Here is a 23360-nt window from a genome sequence, read left to right as displayed (position 1 = left end):
CAATAAACCTAACAAGATAGAGGTAAGAACAGAATGAAGGAAATAACAAAACTTTATTAAAAGGTATATAAGAAGATATAAGTAAATGGAAAGACATATAGTGCTTCTCTACTGAAAGATTCAATATTAAAGAACTTAAAGAGCTGATTTTAAAGTTCACATGGAAGAGAGAATTATAGTAAGAGCTGAACTTTTTAGAAAAATGAATTATGGAGTACTTGCCCTGACAGATCTCAAAAAATACTGTAATAGTAAAATAATTTAAGTAGAGTGGTATTGGACCTAAAAACAGACTAACAGAGTGACAGAAGAAAACAGAGAGAATGAAAAAAGCCAATAAATATTTGAAAGTTTAGTTTATGATAAGGGTAGTATTTCAGAAAAGTGGGAAATAGATTGACTATTAAATGATTTTGAGACAACTAAATATCAATTTGGAAAAGAGAAAATCAGTTCTTTACAACTTATTTCATAGCAAAGAAATAATTTTCATATAAGTTAGGGGTAAAAATAAAGCTATAAAAGTATTAGAAGGATATAGAAGAGTGTTTTCATATACTTTAGGTGGGAAAGGCATTTCTAATGAAGAAATAAAACCTAGAATTGTAAAGTAAAAAACTGACAAATTTGGCTATATAATTAACCTCCTGTCCAGCAAAAGATATCACAAACAATATTAAAAGATAAATGATAGAAAGGGAAATGTATTTGTAATATATTTTATAACATATTTAACAAAATATATTATCTAAAATATATAAGGCATTATTGCAAGTCAATAAGAAAAAAACAACCTAATACAAACGATGTAAAGTACACATGAAAAGGCAATTTCCAGAAAAAAAATACAAATTACTTAATTGCAATCAGGGAAATGTAAATGGAAAGAAAATGAGACACACTTATCAGATTGCAAAACATCAAAAGAGTTAATAGGAAGTATTGGTGGTGGGAGAGTGAATTTGATGAAACCTTTTGGGAAGGTTAAATATGTGTCAATATTTAAAAAGTGAATATTCTTTTTAAACAAATCCAAAGTAGGAGCCTACTTTGATGGCAAGACTGCAGATTAATTCTGATGTTCATTAAAAATTAATCATATTATATAAAGTACTTTAACATATAAGCCAAAAGCAGAGAAATATTAGTAATTTAAATAAAAGGAAGTAAGAAAGACCTGAAGTAGTAAGATGAATATGTAAAAGGAGCCTGAGACAAACTTTCCTCAGACAACAGATGGATTATGCAATGCTCTCAAGCAGGCGTTGGTAAAAAGTCTAGCATTTGTGACATTTAATGGAGAGTAGGAAATATACATGCATTGTGTATGTAAGCTTATGAAACAGTGAAAACACTAAACACTAAATCACAAATGTTCTGCATCTCTTGTGCTAGGACTTTCTGAACAGGTCCAAATATATTAGCAATAAAATTTTGCTATTATAGGTTCAGAGGTATTATGTGACCCTTGCTTCCAACATCATAAAAAGTTCATGCAAAAGATTAAATATTAGATGTTATAGATATTGTTCACAGCTGGTTAAAAAAAATCTCCAGATAAGCATGTGGAGTCCAAGCTTATAAATAAAACCTTTAAATAAATCTAATTTTGGGGGCGCCTGAGCAGCTCAGTCAGTTAAGCGGCTGCCTTCGGCTCAGGTCATGATCCCAGGGTCCTGGGATCAAGCCCTGCATCGGGCTCCCTGCTTGGCGGAGAGCCTGCTTCTCCCTCTCCCTCTGTCTGCGGCTCTGCCTACTTGTGCTCTCTATCTCTGTTAAATAAATAAATAAAAATCTTTAAAAAAAAAATCCAATTTTCAAAGCAATTTGCCAATCCCGACAGTGTAGTTTTATACAGATATTAAATTCTGATTTTAAGTGCAAAGAATAATATAAACTTTGAAAACTCATTTTTAAATAAACCTAATTTTCAAAGCAATTTGCCAATCCCAACAGTGTAGTTTTATACAGATACTAAATTCTGACTTTAAGTGCAAAGAATATAAACTTTCTTACTTAGGAGTTATAATCTGATTTTTTTAAAACTTCATTTCGTATTTTATTTCCATTTTGAGTTTTTTTTTTCCCCTCTCCCTTTTCCATGTCCAGAAACCACTAAGCCATTTAAGTACTGTGGAATGCTTACAATTCTCCACAGCCCATGGAGGTAGATTATTTTCAATGGAACTATTGCTTTCTCTGTAAAATTAATCAAGGGATGAAACTTTAAGGACATGGATACATTTCTTTTCCATCCACAGTGAACTCAGGTCTGGAAACAAATCAAATACTAACCACAGCACCTCTAGTTCCTCTGGCACCCTTAGGACCACTTTCCCCAATTTGTCCAGGAGCACCTCTGCTTCCAATTTCTCCTGTGGGCCCTATTTGTCCTTTATCACCCTGTGGATTCATTGGTAAGAGAGAAAAGTGAGAAAAAAACAAGTTTTTACTTAGATGAATTAACTATATCATATACTTGGAATGACATCAGAGGATATTCTGTAAGCAAAATTCTGTAAATAGTAACTTTGCTTCAACTTAATAGTAGTGGAGACCATCACTGACAATAATAAACCATCACCACCTAGGTTAACTTAAAGATATAACTAAAAGTAATTTAGGAGAAAGAACAATTAAAAAATAATTTTGCCCTAATAAGCAGGGGAGATTTGGTGTTCTTGCTGAATTACAAAATAACCAAGTTTTTTATTTTGAAATTTTTATGTATGTATGTTTGCATGCATGCATGTTTTTCTTGTCATCATGAGAAAACACAGGCCCTATGAGAAGCCTGTTTCTATAAACAGCTTCAATGCCACAAAGATCTATTTAATGCAAAAAGTTTCCAGTGTATGGTACTGTATATTCAGAATCATCACTCACTTGTTTGGAGTCTGCCTTTAAAAATCCATAACATTTCTTTTAATCGATAATATTTTTATATCATTTTGTATCCTTTTAAAAACTAGTTAGTTGCCTTCTGTTTTCCATCAAGCCGACTGATCATTCTCTACCACCAAAATACAGCTTCTTGGAAGCAACTTGAAGTACTATAATTCGTTTTCTGAAAGTGGGAACCAACCTGTTCTATTATTGATATTCAAGTAGATACAAAGAAAAACTAGACTGTGATCACAGTCAGGAAGTTTTTGGTATTCATAATAATTCCCAGAGGTGCAGGTTATTGTAAGGACTTACACTGTCCCACTTCTAATGTTGATTTTAGATATAACATTATGTATGATGAAAAGAGGCTTCAATATTGGGGTTATTTTCATGGGCCAGAATAGCTACTAAATATTCAAGTGATGAATCACTGAATTCTACGCCTGCAACTAATATTATACTTTATCTTAACTAACTAGATTTAAATAAAAACTTGAAACATTAAGAAAAAAAAGAATGGCTACTAAAATTTACCTCATTAATTTTTCTTTACCTTTTATTCTCACTTATACTGTCCCTACATTATGACAAAGATGGAGTGGGTGTATATTAGTAGAAATGATAAATGATAAAATTAGACTTTGGGGGACTAGATATGGTATGCAAGCTCTAAATACAGTAATATATTCAGAATTGTTGTGGTAGAATTAAGAAAATCATTTCTGTCTCACCAATACTTGAATAAATTATTGACCCCATACAAAGGAGAAATTTTCATTATAACATTCTAGAATTTTATAAATATATCATTTTTTAGTAAAATATAAAAGAGACAAACCACATTCTTTATTTGTGATTCTTAGCCAATATATGGGAAAAATAAAATCAATCATTAACCTTTTCAATTTAGATAAACATAGTACAAATAAACCCAGAAAAACATAGTACAAATAAACCCAGAAACAATGCTAGTCATATTCCTTTCCCCTAACCATTGTACTAAAGTTGTTACCAAATACCACAAATGGCATAATGTTTTCCTTTTCTCTCCTTTCCTGCCCATAGTCTATTAAAGAATTTTTGGCAAGTAGGAAAAAGGAAAGGCAAAGATCTTTATACAACCTACAAAGTAGGAAATTTGCGTTTAAATAATTAAGGTGATGGGTACTCCTAAGTAGAGTTAAATATTAACTTATACAAAAATGCCTTTTAAGAACGATTTATAGTACTTTATTACTTTATATCCAGTGCAAATAAAAACATCACAACATCCTATGGAGCTTGGGCACATCAGAAGAAAGATGTGCCATAAAAAGATGTAAAAAACAAAAGATGTAAAAAAAAAAAAAAACCAACCATAAAAAGATGTTAAAAAAATTACCTTTTTCCCTGGACGACCTCTTTGTCCTGGAATGCCCACAATTCCTGCAGGTCCCTGGGCATCCAATACAAAAAAGAAAATAAACTGTTAAGGAAAGGACTAAACGGAGTGTTTAAATACTTACATCCCATAACCACTGAATTGAACACTATGTAAAAATGAGGGTTACTTTTCAACAATAAATATTGTGTTTGAATATTTATTTATTTTTAAAGATTTTATTTATCTTAGAGAGTGCGTGCACGAGTCGGGAGAGGGGAAGAGGGATAGGGAGAGAATCTCAAGCAGATTCTGCACCAAGCGACTAGCCCCACGTGGGCTCCCCTGAGATCATGACCTGAGCCAAAACCTAGAGTCCAACGCTCAACCAACTGAGCCACCCAGGCGCCCCTGTGTAATTGTTTAAAAAGACGTCACAATGATTTAGAGGTCTAGTTGTTATTAGTGAGTAAAATTTACATATAGAAACCAGCCAAGATAGATAAAATTAACCTGTTCTTTATTAGAGGAAAAACATTACTTGGTTTCAGTGTAACCCATTTTAATCGGTGAGAAAAGTAAACCCAGTGCATCCGTTTCAGCAGTTCTATGAGCTACTGTGGGTTCAACATCTTGTTGATGGTATAGGATTATAAAATATATCTAAAACATGGTCAAGAAGAATCTCAAAATCTTATTGGAGTAGATTAGGAGATTTTCTTTAGTCTGTGGAAAAAAGGAGAGAGGGAAATACATGGAGAAAAAGGAGGTAGTCATATTAAACTGTTTAAAACAATATTTTCATTTCAATCTGTATTTTGTTTAGACAGAAATTTTTAATATATATTTTTTAAAAGTAAACATTGGCTAAAATATTTCAGATGTCATGTGAATTTGCAGGTCAAACAATAATTAGGCTTAAATGCGATCCACAGTAAGCCAGAGGATGCAAGTTCTAAAATGGCTAAGAGTTAATCATAGCACTCCTTGCATTAGTTGGAAGTGAAAATGGAAATCTCAAATTTGTGTCCCAAAGCTTGGCAAACGGCAAAAATGACATAGACAAGAAATAAATTGCGGTTTACCACTGTGCTATGTGGGCTCTTGATAAATATTTGTTGAACGAATAAACAGATACCTAAGGAAGTGACTCATACCCTATGCTCCTGAGCAAATGCTCTTCTAGCCTCAGAAAGTCACTGAATTTAGAAGCCAAAATGGTTAAGTTCTATTGCTGTAGTTCTAGCTGCATCCAGAGGTTGAAATGATAGTTGCACTAACCCGAGATTTCTTTGTGGTTAATGTGGACTTTTAAAAAGAGACAGATTAATCTTCATCAGGGGTTAATAGTGTGAACTTTTTAAAAGTTAGACTGCTCTTTTCATATTCTGGCTCTGTACCTTACTGCAATAGGACCATAAATAGATTATTTAACTTCTAAAGGTCCCAGTTTCCCATTATATAAAAGAGGTAAAATAATACCTTTTCATAAGGTTACTAAGATTAAATGAGATAATGCATGAAATGCTTAGAAAGAACTGGACTTATACTGAAGAACTTAGTGTTAGTTCTCACTAACTATTGTTACCTTTTTAAGGTGTATTATGTAATATTTAAATATATATAAAAAGATACTAGAAGGTACAATAAATACCCACGTACCCACCACCTACTTGAAGAAAAAGAAGCAATATACATATGTACACACTTGAAGTCCCTTTACACATACCTTTCCAAACGCGTTACCCTCTCTCTTCACTCAGGTGCAACCATTGCCCTCAATTTGTTTATCATTCCCATGCATTTCTTTATACTTTTACTCCATTTGAAATATATGGTTATTCTGCATCTTTTCAAACTTTAAATAAGCGTACTTTATGTATTCTTTTGAAATTTTTTAAACACACATTTTGTTTTTGAAATTAATCAATGTCTTTAATCCATTCATTTTGTTTTTCATTCTACAGGATTCCATTTTCTTATCACAACTTATTTAAACATTTTCCTACTGATGAATTTTTAGTGTGGGTTTTTTTTTCTGTTATAGATTATGTGCTGCAATAAATACCTTGTGCATCCCTCTATGTGCCATGTCAGTTTTGTTTGTTTGTTTTGATTTTAGGGTATAGCCCCTGAAGTTAAATTGCAGAGTTATAAAATATATGCATCATCAAGTAGACAAGATATTGTTAAATTGTTCTCCGAAGTAGCTTTGTCAATTTACACTTCCACAGCGATGTTTGAGTCCAATTACTCCAAATCTTCTGTAATGCTTGGTACTATCAGACTTAAAATATATCCATCTCATTATGGAAAATGATATATTGTTGTGTTTTCAATTTGCATATTTCTGATTACTAAGGAGGAATGATTATCTATTCATATAGTTATCTGACATCTATATGTGAATCTCTAGCTTTTATCTTCTGTCCAGTATTCTCCGGAGCTATTCTTACTGAGTTATACATAAAAGGTTTTTTTTTTTAAATTATATTATGTTAATCACCATACATTACATCATTAGTTTTTGATGTAGTGTTCCATGATTCATTGTTTGCATATAATACCCAGTGCTCCATTCAGTACGTACCCTTAAAAGTTTTTATACATATTCCTGATACTTGTATTTTGCTCATTCTATATAATACAGATCTCTTCTCTCAGCCTGCAGCTTATTTTCTCACTTTATTTAACATAACTTTTGATTAATACAAGTTTGCAGTTTTAACGTAGTCATATTCATCAATATTTTCTTATTTCTTTCACTGTTTAGGAGATCCTTCTCCTCTCTCTCAGGTGTTCATGAATATTCTCATAAATGTTCTCATATTTAACATTTTGATTTTCACAGTTAGGTCTTCAACTGGAATTTCATTCTTCTGTGTGTGTGCACATTGGTGTGAAGGAGCTGTTTTATTTTGTTTTCCATTTGGATAACCAGTTGCACCAGTACCATTTATTGAATATTTCATCCTTTCCTTAATGATCTGAAATCTATAATCAATTTATTGAACTTCAAGTTTCAAAATATGCTGAGATCTGAGTCTAGGTTATCTTCTATTTCCACTGGTCTCTTCCTGTGAATGAGTATGACACTGACTAAATTACTCTAGCTTTAATAATAAGTTATGATATCAGGCAGGGCAAGTCCTCTCTTCCACACACCACTGTGCTCCCACCCTTTGCAACTTGTTCTTGAAAACTGTCTTGATATTGGCCCTTTGTTCTTCCACATTCCTTTTAAAATCACTTTTCATGAATCGTGTCCTATAAAAAATTCTTATGAGGATTTAGACTAAAATTGTACTGGATTTATAGACTAATTTAGGGGAGAGATGATAATTTTTTGATATTGAGTAGTCCTATCAATGAATATAAAATATCTCTCCATTTTTGTTAATAAACATATTTTTTTCAATAAAATTTTGCAAATCTCTTGTTAGATTTATTCCTAGGTGCTTAATTTTGTTGTTGATTTTATTGTCAATAGTATTTTTTTAAAGTTTTCTAAGTGCTTATTGCTGGGGAAGAAGAATGGAATCTTTACTTTTGCATATTCTTATATTTAGCATCTTGCTAAAATCTCATTAATTCTAATAATTTATCTGTAGATTATTTCTCTTGTTTTATTATACTGGCTGGGTCTCTGACTAAATGTTGAAGAGAAATAGTGAATAGTGGTGATCTTTGCTCATTTCTTTTAAGTTTTACCATTACGTATGACAGTCAATATGGATCTTAAATCTTTAGAAATACTTTTTGTTTCATCTATTGAGATTATACTTTTTCTTTAATTTGTAGTTATGTGACTTAAACCTAAAATCCTTAAAAATGTTAGACTTTTGTTGCAATATTTGTATGAGAGGGAGTTCATAAACCCTTTTCTCATATCAGCACTCCACAACTGCACTGAACTCAAATATTCAGGTGTCAGCTGACACTACTGTGTGGAAATGCTATCTGCCAACCAGTAATGCAGTTTAAGTATCATTGTGTTTATATATTTAAATATTAATAAAAATTTGTGCATAAAGTAAAAATGTGACAAATTTAAATCTCACAAACATGTATAATCGAGAAATTTGTTATTATTCTGCAAGATGGCTTGCACATTCTTCAAACTTCCATTCTCACCTCATTTTCAAGTTAATAACCTTCCCTCATAATGCACTGAGACCAGCAGTAGTCAAGCAAGAGCCATCTCTTCCCAACACTGAACGTACCAGCACACCTCCTTATGTACGCACATATTGTTTCCCTTCTCTGATGAAGGAAGAAGTTTTCCTGTTTCTTCCCTGAGGCCAGCTCCTCACTTGCATCTAAACCCCATGTCCTTTTCAAGGCCTTCTCCTACACTTGCACTATCAATTGTTTTCTCTTAAATGAATCACTTCCAACAGCAATTAAATATGCCAGATAGCACTCATTTGAGAAAAATCCTTCCTTGACCTCACGTCCCTCCCTCCCTTCCTATTCACTCATTCAATTTCTCATGTACTTTTCCAGTTCCATTTTTGCTTCCCATCATAGCAAAGCATTTTGAAAGATTTGTGTATGCTCATTGTCACTATTTCCTTACTTCTCATTCTGTCTTCATTTGGGCTTTTGTTCTTACCACAACTCTGAAATTGCTTCTTTTCGGACAACTGACCTTCAAATAACCTAATCCAATAATCCAATGGCTCATTTTATCTGAAACTGTTTTCCATTCTTGCAACTTCTTAAAACTTTTGTTTACATTGCAGCATGCTTCCCAAATTTTCTAAATTCTTAAAGCATCTCTTTATCTCCTTATAGCCTAATGATTCCTAAAGTTATGTTACCTGTCCTGACTGCACCAGTGACCTTCTGATTTTCCTACCTAGTGACATCTTTTTGAATTTCTAAGAGGCATCTCAAACTTTATGTTTCCCAAACTGAGCCTTGAATTCCCTCCTCAAACCCCTAAACCTTGTCTTCCCCATCTCTGCTGTAATGGGGCAATATTTTGGAAATCATTAAAATTGCTTTTCTATTTTGCCTTTTTGAATATATAGACTTTACCCTATTCACCTCGAGGGGTTTGTATGCCAAAGGGCTGAATGTATGGAGAAAATTTTTCTGTTTTCCTTGTTTCCAACTTTAAAATTCACAAGTTGAGCCTGGAGCACCCAGCACATGGGCTGTCCTATATTAGAGAAAAGACACACTTTCCATCTACCGCAATAGAACTCTAAGGCTTTTACTAGATTATAGAAGAATGAGGGTATGACAAAGGGGAAATATAGAGACAGCCAGGTTTGTTTGTTTTGTTTTGTTTTGTTTTGTTTTTTGATTCCAGGAGTATGCAGGAAGGCAAAGAGGGAGGGAGAGACATAGATGTTCAGATTTTCCTCTTTCTGAGTTTTGGCAGAATGAAACCTTTGTTCCCTACTACCTCTTCAGGATGCAGGAAAGTTACCTCTTTTTAGATATCACTTGGTTTATGGCCACATCAATTTGGATGCTCAGGAAAGTAAAAATGAGGAACATTTCTTAAATTTTCCTGAGCTACTCCTTGATTCCTATATGATGTAGATGGGAACTTAGAAAGCTCTGGGGAGCTTGTGTGTGTGTGGCGGTGGGGCGGGGGTGGTCATTACTCTAGAAAAATGGGGCTCTACCATAAGGGCTGAGAGCAGATTTCCTGGACTAGAACTGAATGAGAATCCAGAAGACCTGAGAGGGATCTGCAGATTAGTGGAAGCTGACAGGGAACACCACCCGCGCCCCCAACCAAAGAAATGAAAACTACTAGCTACAGACATCATCATCACAGACCAGCAGGGTAGGCAGTAAGCAAATTGACACGGAATGTTTCTATGTCCCTATCATTATGAGTAACACCGGTATCTAGAACCAACGCCTTTTCATCCTTGCCATTAGCAGACATTCAGACTCTTTAATGGAAAGGAGTAAAAGAGGGAGGTCGAGAACTGATCAGTCTGACAACCACATCGTAAGCGTCTGAGTCTTATCTAAAGAGACTACTAATTTATAGAAATAAATTGTTTAAGCTTTCAGCTGAGTTGGATTTAAAAATTTCTTCTCCCGGGGCACCTGGGTGGCTCAGTTGGTTAAGTGTCTGCCTTTGGTTCAGGTCATGATCCCACGGGGTCCTGGGATGGAGCCCTGTATCAAGCTCCCTGCTCAGCAGGGGAGTCTGCTTCTCTCTCTCCCTTTGCCCCTACCCCGCTAATGCTCTCTCTCTTGCTTACTCTCAAATAAATAAATAAAATCTTTAAAAAATAAAAAAATAAAAAAAATAAAAATTTCTTTTCCCCCCAGACCCCAACAACTCCTCACTAATCAGTAAGTTAGAGCTTGTGAGGAAACCCAGATGAACCAAAAATAATGAAATCACATATTTGCACATATATAAGTACCAATTTGTAGCCCCATACTACATTTAATAGTATGACTACCAATTCAATTACTCCAGCTAAAACCCAGGATTTATTCCTTATAAATTTTTCCCTCTTTCTCAACATCCAAACAGCAAATCCAGTCAGCTATATCTCCAAACTATGTCTTGAATTGGATCACTATTCACTATCTCTATTGCCCCCTTACATTCCAGACCACCATACCACTTTTCATCTACACTACGGCTGTAGCCTTCTAAGTCCACTTTCAACCTCATAGTCTGTTTCTTCAAAATACCCCACATTATCACTAACAATGTTAATCAAACACCTCTCCCTGTTTAAAACCTTCCAAATGGCTGTCCACTGAAATCAGAATCATCTCCAAACCTCTTATCATGGTCCATAATCCTCCACATGATCTGGCTCTTTCTATTACTCTGACATCATATTTTCCAGTTGCTCATTACATTCTAGCTACTTGGCCGTATTTCCCGCTTTCTAACAGTGCATCTAATCAATGCCCTTTCTGCCTTAGGGCATTTGCATTAGATGTCCCCTCTGCCTAGAAAGCTTTTTCTTAGATATTCACATGACTGGCTTCTTCTTATCTTCGGGCATCTCGCTCAGTGTAACCCTAGGTAGTCCTTTTGTGACCACCCCAATTTAAAGTAGCCTCTACTTAGTTACTCTTTATCCCATTACCATGTTTTATTTTCTTCACAGCACTCATCACTATCAGAAATTAACCATTCTTGTTTACATTTGCCTTCCCACACTACAGTGTAAGTTCCAAGACAGAAGGGAACTTGCCTGTTTTGTTTAGTGCTATAACATTAGTACACAGAACTATGCCTGGCATATAACTGATGCTTAATAAATACTTAATAAACAAATGAAAGATAGAATGCATGCCCAAAGTAGAAAATATTTAGCCTTAATCAGACAGTAACCTAGTCTACTTGGTATCCATTTGTAAAGAAATAACATCTTAAAAAGCATGTACTAAAGTTGGAAGTAAAACCAAAGTTTATGAATAAAAGGTGAAGAGTAGTGAGACATTTTTATACTACTAAAACTTCTAGTTTCTAAGAAATGTAGCATATGGATCTACTTGGAACATTTTGCACAGTAAACTTTTGTACACGTGAAGAACACATTATGTGTGAAAAAGGGGGTTGACTGTATTCTATATTGTATTTTCTTCTGACATTGTCATCAGAAAAGTTTCCCCTCGTTCTTTTGGCCACATTTTTTTTCTCTTCAAAGACAGGTTGTTTTCTCTTCTTGCAGGGGTTGGGGGTGGGTGGGTGGCAGTAAACTTCCACTGATATTAGGATGGTTTATTTTAATGTTTGTTCTGAAATGCATAAGAAACATCTTGCTCCAAAATGTTGGCTATTAAAAGTTAACATACCCACTGCAACCCATTTGTGTATTTAGAGGCTTGCAGGGCAGACTGGAAAAATAGCAACAATTTCTAAATGTGCATGTTTTAATAGATTTCTTCAACAATTATAAAAATAACAATGCTTTTATATAAATGTCACATTGACAATTGTTGGTTTGATGTTGAGCCTACTCATAAAATAGGAGTTGGGATTCCAGTCTATTACTTTAAATATGTGAGAATAGCTGTATTGTCTTCAAAGTAACACATCACATCTATTCTTTAAACAACTTTGAGATATAATTCATATTCCATATTATGAACCAATTTAAAGTGTACAATTTAATGATTTTTAGTATATTCACAGAATTGTGCAACTATCACCACAGTAAATTTTAGAACATTTTCATCGCCCCAAAAGAAACCCTGTACCCATAAGCAGTCATTTCCCATTTCCTCCCGACCACTGCCTGGCCCTTCAACCCCCAACCCTAGGCAACCACTAACCTACTTTGTGTCTTTCTGGATTGCCTTATTTGGGACATGTCATATAATATATGGTCTCTTTTGACTGGCTGCTTTCACTAAGCAAAATGTTTTCAAGGTTCATCAAAGTTGTAGCATGTATGAGTATATCATTTCTTTGCATTACCAAGTTATAGTCCATTGCATGGGCATACTACATTTATTAACATACATTTACTAATTCATCAGTTGATGATCATTTGGGTTATTTCCACTTTTTGGCAATCATAAATAATGCTGCTATAAACATTTACGTACAAGTTTTTGTCTGAACCCTGTTCTCAATCCTATTGGGTATACACCTAGGAATAGAGTTGGTGGATCATATAGTAACTCCATATTTAACATTTTGAGAAATTGCCAAATTGATTTACAAAGTGGCTGCATCATTTTACATCCCATCAACAATGTATATTTACATCCTCATCAACATTTGGTATTTTTTTTTAATTTAAATGTTTTTTTATTATAAACATCCTAGGCAAGTGAAGTGGTATCTCATTGTGGTTTTATTTGCATTTTCCTAATAGCTAATGATGTTGATCATCTTTTCAATTGCTTATTGGCTAACTATATATCTTCCTTGGAGAAACATCTGGAATGTTTAAATGTTTTTCAACTGGTTTACTTTTTACTTTACTTTACTTTTACTTTTTACTTTTTACTTTACTTTACTTTACTTTTACTTTTTACTTTACTTTTCAACTGGTAAACTTTTTACTATTGAGTTGGAAAAGTTCTTTGTATTCTGGATACAAGTCCATTATCATATATGATTTGCAAATATTTTCTCCCTTTTCACGGGTGTCTTTTCACTGTCTTAATGGTGTTTTTTGAAGTATAAAACTTTTAATCTTAATGGGATCTAATTTATTTTTTTCTTTTGTCACTTGTACTTTTGGTGTTACCTAAGAAAACTTTGCATAAATCAAGGTCATGAAGATTTACGCCTATGTTTTATTCCAAGGCATTTACAGTTTTAGCTCTTAAATTTCAGTCACAGGCCCATTTTGAGTTAATTTTTGTGTGTAGTATAAGGAAGGGTCCAACTTTATTCTTTTGTATGCAGATTTCTACTTGTTCTAGCACCTTTTGTTGAAAAGACCATTCTCCCCCTCTTTGAATTATCTTGGTACAAAACATGCTCTTGCAATTCAAATTTATTTTGTTCTGTTTTTGTCCCCTGGGTTTATTGTATCCGTTGAGATAGCCAATAACAAAGTTTGCAAGTTATATATTGATTCCTATTACAGACTCTGTTCCTCTTCTGCTTGAAACATTGCAATGCCTTTTTACTATGCTTTGAATAAAACCCAAACTTCTTACCATGATTTAAATAATCCTTCATGATCAGCTTCCTATTCATTTCTTTAAGCTCATCTCAAACAACTTTTCACTATTCATTATGCTACAACTATAATTAGCGTCCCTTTAGTTTTCCAAAAATACCTAGACCATTCTCACTTCCACCTCTTGGCCCTTGCTTTTCCATCTACCTTGAATCATCCTCCAAAGTTCTTTGCAGGGCTGGTTCTTTTTCATTCTTTAGGTCTCAACTTAATCCTCCCCTATCCAGAGAAGCCTTCCCTCAGTGCCTTGTTGGAAGCAGGCTTCTCTTCCCTTAATCAGCTATTCTTTTTCATCACCTTATTTATGACCATCATTGCACTTATCACTACTTGCAATGGTCTAGTCTATGGTCAATTTTCACAATATTATAAAATCTGAGATGAGGAATCTTGCTAATCTTGTTGCCCTTGGTATCCCCATGGCTTAGCAGAGTTCTTGGCTCACAGAAGGTACTCAAAAACTTTGTTGAATTACTGAATGGACAAATACATTTTATAGAGTCACCATCTGTAAGGCTAATAAAAATTTAGGAACATCCAAGCTAATTTTTTTTTTAAGCTATAGAGCCTTTTCTTCTAAAGAAAGCCTATATAGAAGCCAATATGTTAGATATATATACAAAGAATTTTTTTCTGACTCACCTAGTAATAGAAGAACACTCCTGCCCATTCAGCATCCCTTCCTGATACAGCCATCCTGGGAGGTTCTGCATAGTTCCCTTTATGTGTAATGTGTAAACTGAGAAACCAAAGAATGACTCAATGTACAATGTACCCAACAATGTACAGCTCTTTAGTAGTAGAGCAGGGATAGTGGTAGAACAATTCTTGCATAATGGTCAGTGCAGGGTTCTTTCTATTTCTGTGTTGGTTTATGACACAACAGTTCAGAACAAACAAGCCTAAGACCAGAGTCATAAAAATCATTCAGAAGATAAAGATTTAAATAAGTCCTTTGTTTCTTAATGCCACTGACCTCAAATTTCCAGTTACCATTTTTCAGGGTTTCCAAGGAAATTACCTCAGAAATAAGAGTCATGTGTACCTTTATCATTCTTTTCTAACTATTGATAAGTCCTCTCATCTTTCTGACTTTGCTTTTAAAGATTCTACTGAGAAAGCTTCTTAGCTTTACTTGGCTTCATTTTTTCTTAAGACATTCCCCTAGTAACAATGATCATACCATTTTATACAAATGGTAAAAATCACACTTCAATAAATCCAGCCAAGTTTTGTCCTAACAGAATAAAAGAAGACAATTTCATTTTTATATATTCAACTTTTAACTCTCATAGTTTCACATCTGTTTAGATGTTAGATACTACAGTGATAGATTTTTTTTTTTTTTTTTAGAAATGGGTGATAGACCATAAGTCAGGCAGATGTTTCTTCTCAGATGTTTCCAAATTCTTTTCCCATACAGAGTTATACATTTAAACAACTGAACACTTTAGCACAGAATTCAAGCACAAAAAACATTTTAAAATTCTGTTCAAAGAAGTCTACATCTTAGATTTGGGAATTTGTTACTGATGCTTCCCTTGCTTTATTTTTCAATCTAGTTCTCATTTTCCAATCTTCTAGAAAGAAAGGCATTTCCTTCCTTGAAAAACAAGTTTTATTTCTTTCTCTCACTCTCTTTCTTGTCTATTTTTAAAGAATAGGTAGCATCTTTGTGGCATTGCCTAAGGAAGAATTTTTTAAAGTGAAAAATAAATCCAACATCAGGCTGTATGATTAAGCAATAGTTCCTTGGATCATAAAATTCTTTTGAAAAAATGTGCCATGGTATTTTTATTGAGTTTATGAGCTGAAAGGCATTTAAAATTCCAAGGAGAACAACAAAAAGAATAAAAAAGAAACACACATGTGTTGTTACTAAAAAAGGCACCAAAGATATGTATGAGGCAAGATTGTTCCTGGGAAAAATTATGAAGCAGATGAAGTCTGTGTTTATCATTTTTCCATGTTTTGTTTTGAGCCCCTTTTTTCATCTCTGTTCCGCCCATCACCAGCTGTCATGCTGCATCATCTCCGTCTGGGACTCATGCCTGTTATCCTATGGCATGGCTAGGCCCTTCTTTATCTCAGTTTTGTTCTCCGCACCAACATTTAGGGTTCTGCTGGGGAAACAGACTAGGTGATTGAAAAAATCCATGCTAAAGTATTAATAATTGTTAATGGTTAATGACTTCCTCATTAAAAAATGAATTCGATAAGAATTCTCAGAAAGATAATCACACTGTTTCAGCATTTGTCACTTGGCTTCTCTGTGAGTCCAGCCCTGATGACTCCTCTAAAAAAGATGAAAAATATCAAGAAATCCAAAAAGGCGAAATATAAGCCCGAGCCTGGTTACCTCATGGAGTAGTGTGGCTGAGAGGCACAGAAGTCATAATAAAGGAACTAGATAGAGCCAGCTCTGCTATCTGCTACAGTCTTAGCTTTCTCCGAGCCTGCTTTTTTTTTTTTTCAGTTGTAAAGTGGGGAAAATAAAGCACCACTAGATTATTGGAAGGATTCTATGAGAAAATCTAAGTGAAATTCTATTGTTCAGCCTGGATCCATAGTTTGAAGATAATTTGGGAAGGGGGTGATTCTCTAATGCTTTGTATTTGCTGTAGTGGAACACCTATCATAGTTTTCCAGGACCGAGAGGGGCAAGACAGAGGAGAAATGGGCACTTTACCACTTATGTAAAACCAGAGGGAAAAAAGACTCAATTTGCCAATTGCTGAAAAACAGGCAACATTTCTGGTTTACCCTCAAAATTCAAATGTCATGTTGATATACACTGGTACAATTATTTATTATTTTGGGGAAGAGGTGAGATAGCATTATTTTAATTATTGCTAAAGGAATCAAAATTATTGGTAAATGATATGAATGGTAAGACAGCCAGTTTGTGCTTCATTTATGGTATTTGTTGTATTCTTCCAGATAGAGCTTCTTCTCAGTTCTTGGAAATGTAATTGAGATTACTGGAGGCAGGAGCTATCTTTAAAAGGCTAAGTAAGACTCCCATGATATGGCAAAAAGAAAAATCATTTTCTGGGAAGGTCATAAGTGATGGCTCCCAAGATATGAGAACATCTTCAAAGGCAAGAATACTTAGAGAAGTAAAGAGAGAATAATTTGGTGGAGATCTCATATTTAAAGATGTGAGGCAAGGAAGATGGAATAGTAAAATAAAAAAGTAAAATATTCAGAGAGGCCACATCTGGAAGAATATAGCAAATATCATAAATTAAGCATTTAAGTAAGAGACAAGATGTTCTTATTATTTATTTACATCTTCTATTTGCCCTGTGGTGAGAGAATCTGTCCAATGTGACATTTAGAATTTCCCTTGAAAGAATACTACAATTTGAGGTCAGATATTGATAGCTTAAATTATGCCTGCAAAGGATTTCTTATGTCATTCTGGAGCTAGGATATTACTCTATAGGAATAATGTCAGCTATATGAATAAAAATCAGAAATATTCAACGTAAGTTTGAGATAACACAAAATGTTCCCCTTCAAATGCTTTATGACAGAAGTTCTATAGCTGAGGTGACATCATCAGGATAGTGACATAAGTCATTCCTGAATTCAGCCATCCTCAGAAGAAGACCAAGTAGCAAGTATCCACATAAAAAACCGCCATTGTGAAAATCCCAGAACCTGAGGGTGAGGCTGAAGCACTGTCTTAGATCACAGAGTTACAGTGCTGAAGCACTGTCTTAGATCACAGTAAAAAGGTAAGAGTAAAGATTTCATTTTGATTGCATTGTCCTTTCCTCAGACCAGCACAGCACTGCATCAGGTGGCTCCCTTGGTTATAGTTACTCCAGTGAGGAAAAGAAAACCCAAAGTGGACATTCAGCTCCCCCAGTGTTATGGAATGCTTCCAGAGTAGCCCACTAAGGTCTTACTTCATGGACATCACTGGGGAAGCCTGGGGGCTTGACCACTGAGGATCAAATAGAGACAGAGGACAGAGGCAAGGATTATAGCAACCTGTACCATATCTTGGTGGACTGCATTCCTGTTTGCAGTAGCACCTGAGCAGAGATCCCAGTCAGTGATTCTGCACTTTTGCAGAGCTGAGTTGGTGGCTCTGTCTGGTTGGGAGCTTTGTTGAAGGGTTCTGCATGATTTGGGTCCCCAGCCAAAGGATTTGGGTCCCCAGCCAAAGGATTTGGGTCCCCAGCCAAAAGGCTGTGGAGCCCATTATATGGCCCTGAGTTGCAACCTTACCCAAGAGCTAACCATATACTCCCATCCCACTTAACCAAGATTGCCTGGGCATAGAACATGGGCAGTTGTGGAGTCCATACTATATATAGTTCTACTCAGGCAGGCAGCCAAGCCAGCAGCCCTGCCAAAATGCTGGGAATGACCACAGAACCTGAACAGTGGTAATGGGAAGCCTTGGAACCCAGCTTAAAGTACTGCCCAGCTGTGAAGCCTAGCCAACAGCTCTACCCAGCAGCAAAATCTAGCTTATAGGCCTGTACAATTACTAAATACAGCCTGCAACCTTGTATAGGCAAGAAGCCTGGGCTAAGTAGCCCTGCCCAATTACAAAGCATAGCCTTCAGCCCTGCCCAATAAAAGCTCAGACAGTAACTCCACACAACCATGGAGCATATAGTCTCCAACCTCAGCCAACACTGAGATACAGCTGAAGAGCCCACTTAACCAGAAAGCTTGGCAAGTGACCTTACCCAACACAGGGGCACAGCCGTGGGCTAAGTAATCATGAAGCACAGCCTGTGACTCTATACAAACTTGGGGCACAGCCTGTGGCTATGTCCAACTGTGAAGCCATGCCTGTGGTCTCATGAACATAGAGTTCAGCCAGAAGCACTATTCAGTTAGGGTGCACAACAGGAGACCTTGCCCGACTACAGAGTCCAATCAGAGGTATTGTCCTGCCAGGGAATCACCATTCCAGCACTCCCGCCCAACCAGGGTGCCTATTCACTGGCCTCCCTTGAAAATGAAGCCCAGCCAATGGGCTCATCCATCTGCAGAGAATAGCCAGTGACAACTCTCCCCAGCTCAGACCATGGGTAGGGGCCTTGCCCAACTGGAGACCTCAACAGTAAGCTGTGCCTGCCCACAAATGCTACCAGTTAACCAGTCAGCTAAACACCCAGTTAACCAGTCAGCTAAGCAGATTGGTGAAGGACTTTCCTTGACAAAATAAACTTCTAATGTCTGGAAGAGGGACTCCTTATTCAAATGTGCAGATACCAGTGCAAGGATACAAGGACCATAAAGAATCAAGTAAAGATGACAACGCCAAAGGAAACTAATAAAACTTTAATAACTGATACCAGAGTAATGGAATTCTATGGACTTTCTGACAAAGAATTCAGAATAATCATCTTAAAGAAGTTCAGTGAACTCTAAGAACATAAATATAGACAAATAAAATTAGATAAACAATGCATGAACAAAATGAGAAATTGAACAAATAAATAGAAACCATAAAAATAAAGAAAACAAAAATCCTAGAGATGAACAATACAATGACTGAAGAATTCAACAGAGAACTTCAGCAGTAGACTCAACTGAGCAGTAGAATCAGTGAACTCAAAGACAAGTCATTTGAAATTATCCAGCGGAGTAAAAAGAAAAAAAAAGGAACAAAATAAAGGGAAAAAAATCTATGGTGCTTGTGAGACAGCATCAAGTGAAATACGTGTATTGTGATAATGGCAGAAGGAGAAGAAAAAGAGCGAAAAGTCTATTTGAAGATATAATGGCTGAAAATGTCTCAAACTTGGGGAGAGAAATAGACATCCAGATTCTTGAGGCTCAAAGGATCCCAAATAAGTTGAATCCAAAAAGAATAACTTTGAAACACCTCATAATTAAATTGTAAAAATCAAAGACAAAGGGAGAATTTTGGAAGCAGCAAGAGAAAAGCAACTTGTCACACAAAAGAGAGTCCCTGTAAGACTATATGTACATTTCTTAGCAGAAACTGCAGGCCAGGAGAAAGTGGAATAATTTCTTCAAAATATTCAAAGAAAAAAAGTTAACCAAGAATACTATACCCAGCAAAGCTGTCTTTCAGAAATGAAGAAGCTATAAAGACTTTCCTCAAAAAACAAAAGCTGAAGAGTTCACCACTAAACCTGTCTTACAAGAAATGCTAAAGGGCATTTTTCAGGCTCAAAAAAAGGGATGTAACTAATGTCATAAAACCATGAATGTATAAAACTCACCAACAGATGTAAATATATATTCAAAGCCAGATTCTCTAATATTGTAATGATTGTGCATAAATCACTTAACAACTCCAGTTAAAAAATTAAAAAACAAATGCATTAAAAATAATAACTAAAATAATTTGTTATTGTATCATAATATAAAAAGATGTAAATTGTAACATCAATAACCTGAAATATAAGGAAGGGAGAAGAAGTAAAAGTATAAAGTTTCTGTATAGTATGGAAGTTGTTATCTGCTTAAAATAAGATGTTAAAACATATTTTATGTGAGCCACAAAGAATGTAGTAGATACACAAAATTTTAATAAAGGATTAAGTCACACTGCTACAAAAAGTCATAAAATCACAAAGACAACACAAGAGAAAACAAGAAGACATGACCTATAAAACAGTCAATAAACAATTAAAATTAAATGTCAATAGGAAGATCTTACCAATAATTACTTTAATTATAAATATATTAAATTCTCTAATCAAAAGATACAGAATAGCTGCATGGATAAAAAGACAAAACCCACTCATATAGACTCACTTAAGCTTTAACGACACACAGAGACTGAGTGTGAAGAAATGGAAAAAGATATTTCAAGCAAAAGAAATAAAGGAAACCAGAAGAAAGCAGGGACAGTTACACTAATATGAGACAAAACAGACTTTAAGCTAAATATAGTCATGAGACAAAGAAGGTCATCATATAGTGATAGTAATCAATAATATGTAATTATAAATATTAATAATATATAACAATTGTAAATATTTATGCACCAAACATTGGACCTCTTAAATATTGAAGCAAATACTAACAGAAATAAAGAAAGAAATAGCTATTCAACAATAGTTGGGGACTTTAATACCCTATTCTCTAAAATGGTTATATCATCCAGGCAGAGAATCAATAAGGCAACAATGGATTTGAACAACATGATAAACCAAATGTACCTAACAGACATATATAGAACATTCCATCCAACAGCAGCAGAATACACATTCTTTTTAAGTCAACATGAAACATTTTGAACAATAGATCATATGTAAGGCTACAATATAAGTCTCAACAAACTGAGGAAGATAGAAATTACATCAAGTATCTTTTCTGACCTCATGGTATCAAACTAGAAGTCAAAACAGGAGGAGAGCTGGAAAATTCACAAATATGTAGAAATTTAAAAACACAGTCCTCAACAATCAATGGATCAAAGAAGAAATCAAAAGGGAAATTTAAAAAATCTTCAAACTAACAATTGTAAATATTTATGCCCCCAACTTGGGAATACCCAAATACATAAATCAATTAATAGCAAATATAAAGAAACTCACTGATAAGAACGTAATAATAGTAGGGGACTTACCGCACTTACAGCAATGGACAGATCATCTAAGCAGGAAATCAACAAGGAAACAATGCCTTTGAATGATACACTGGACCAGATGGACTTAACAGATATATTCAGAACTTTTCATCCTAAAGCAGCAAATACATATTTTTTTCGAGTGCACATGGGACATTCTCCAGATCACATACTGGGTCACAAATCAGGCCTCAATCAGTAACAGAAAGACTTAGATCATACCATGCATATTTTCAGACCACAATGCTATGAAACGTGAAGTCAACCACAAGAAAAAAATTAGAAAGACCACAAATACATGAAAGTTAAAGTTAAAAAAAAAAAGAAAGTTAAAGTTAACCAGGAAAATATAAATAAAAAAAAAAACACATGTAAGCAAAGGAAAATGAAAACCCAATAGTCCAAAACATTTGGGATGCAGCAAAAGTGGTCATAAGAGGGAAGTATATAGCAGTATGGGCCTACCTCAAGAAGCAAGAAAAGTCTCAAATATACCACCTAACCAACCTTACATGTAAAGGAGCTAGAAAAAGAACAGCAAATAAAGCCTATAGTCAGCAGAAGGGAAATAATAAAGATTAGAGCAGAAATAAATGATATAGAAACAAACAAACAAAAAAACCCACTAATCGAACAGATCAATGAAAGTAGGAGCTGGTTCTTTGAATGAATTAAAAAAATTGATAAACCCCTAGCTAGACTTATCAAAAAGAAAAGAGAAAGGACCCAAATAAAATCATGAATGAAAGAGGAGAGATTACAACCAACACCACAGAAATACAAACAGTTATAAGAGAATATTACAAAAAATTGTATGCCAACAAATTGGGCAATCTGGAAGAAATGGACCAATTCCTAGAAACATACAAATTACAAAAACTGAAACAGAAAGAAATAGAAAATTTGAACAGACCCATAACTAGCAAAGAAATTGAATCAGTAATCAAAAATCTTCCAAATAACAAAAGTCCAGGGCCAGATGCCTTCCCAGGCGAATTTTACTAAACATTTAAAGAATAATTAATACCTATTCTTCTAAAACTGTTCCAAAAAATAGAAATGGGAGGAAAACTTCCAAACTCATTCTATGAGGCCAGCATTGCCTTGATTCCAAAACCAAAGACCCCACTAAAAATAATTACAGGTCAATATTCCTGATGAACATGGATGTAAAAATTCTCAACAAGATACCAGCAAATCAAATCCAACAGTACATTAAAAGAATTGTTCACCACAATCAAGTGGGATTTATTCCTGGGCTGCCAGGGTGATTCAATATCCACAAATCAATCACCATGATACACCACATTAATTTAAAAAAAAGGATAAGAACCATATGATCTTCTCAATAGATGCAGAAAAAGCATTTGACAACATACAGCATCTATTCTTGATAAAAACCCTCAACAAAGAAGGGATAGAGGGAACATACCTCAACACCATAAAGGCCATATATGAAAGACCCACAGCTAGTCTCATCCTCAGTGGGGAAAAAATTGAGAGATTTTCCTTTAAGGTCAGGAACAAGACAGGGATGTTCACTCTTACCACTGTTATTTAACATAGTACTGGAAGTCCTAGCCTCAGCATTCAGACAACAAAAAGAAATAAAAGCATCCACATTGGCAAGGAAGAAGTCAAACTTTCACTATTTGCAGATGACATGATACTCTATGTAGAAAACCTGAAAGACTCCACAAAACATTCTAGAACCGATACATGATTTCAGCAAAGTCGCATGTTACAAAATCAATGTACAGAAATCTGTTGCATTTCTATACACCAAATATGAAGCAGCAGAAAGAGAGATCAAGGAATCGATCCAATTTACAATTGCACCAAAACCTATAAGATATCTAGGAATAAACCAAACCAAAGGGTAAAA

The 23360-nt window shown here is 34.8% G+C and overlaps 1 protein-coding gene across 1 annotated transcript in view; it reads right to left on the bottom strand.

Annotated features, from left to right (window-relative positions):
* The window catches only part of COL24A1 (collagen type XXIV alpha 1 chain), a 381932-nt gene that overhangs the window by 85667 nt on the left and 272905 nt on the right, over positions 1-23360 (bottom strand). Inside the window, exons 38-39 of the mRNA XM_088022947.1 lie at positions 4271-4324; positions 2296-2403 (exon numbers count right to left, since the gene is read on the bottom strand). Coding sequence (XP_087879073.1) covers positions 2296-2403; positions 4271-4324 — 162 coding nt within the window. The remainder of the gene's footprint in view (positions 1-2295; positions 2404-4270; positions 4325-23360) is intronic.

Source organism: Eumetopias jubatus, unplaced genomic scaffold, assembly GCF_037043125.1.
Source record: "Eumetopias jubatus isolate StellerSeaLion01/CBP00866 unplaced genomic scaffold, mEumJub1_p1.0 scaffold_4, whole genome shotgun sequence".
NCBI lineage: Eukaryota > Metazoa > Chordata > Mammalia > Carnivora > Otariidae > Eumetopias > Eumetopias jubatus.
This window is presented reverse-complemented; position numbering and strand designations above follow the sequence as displayed.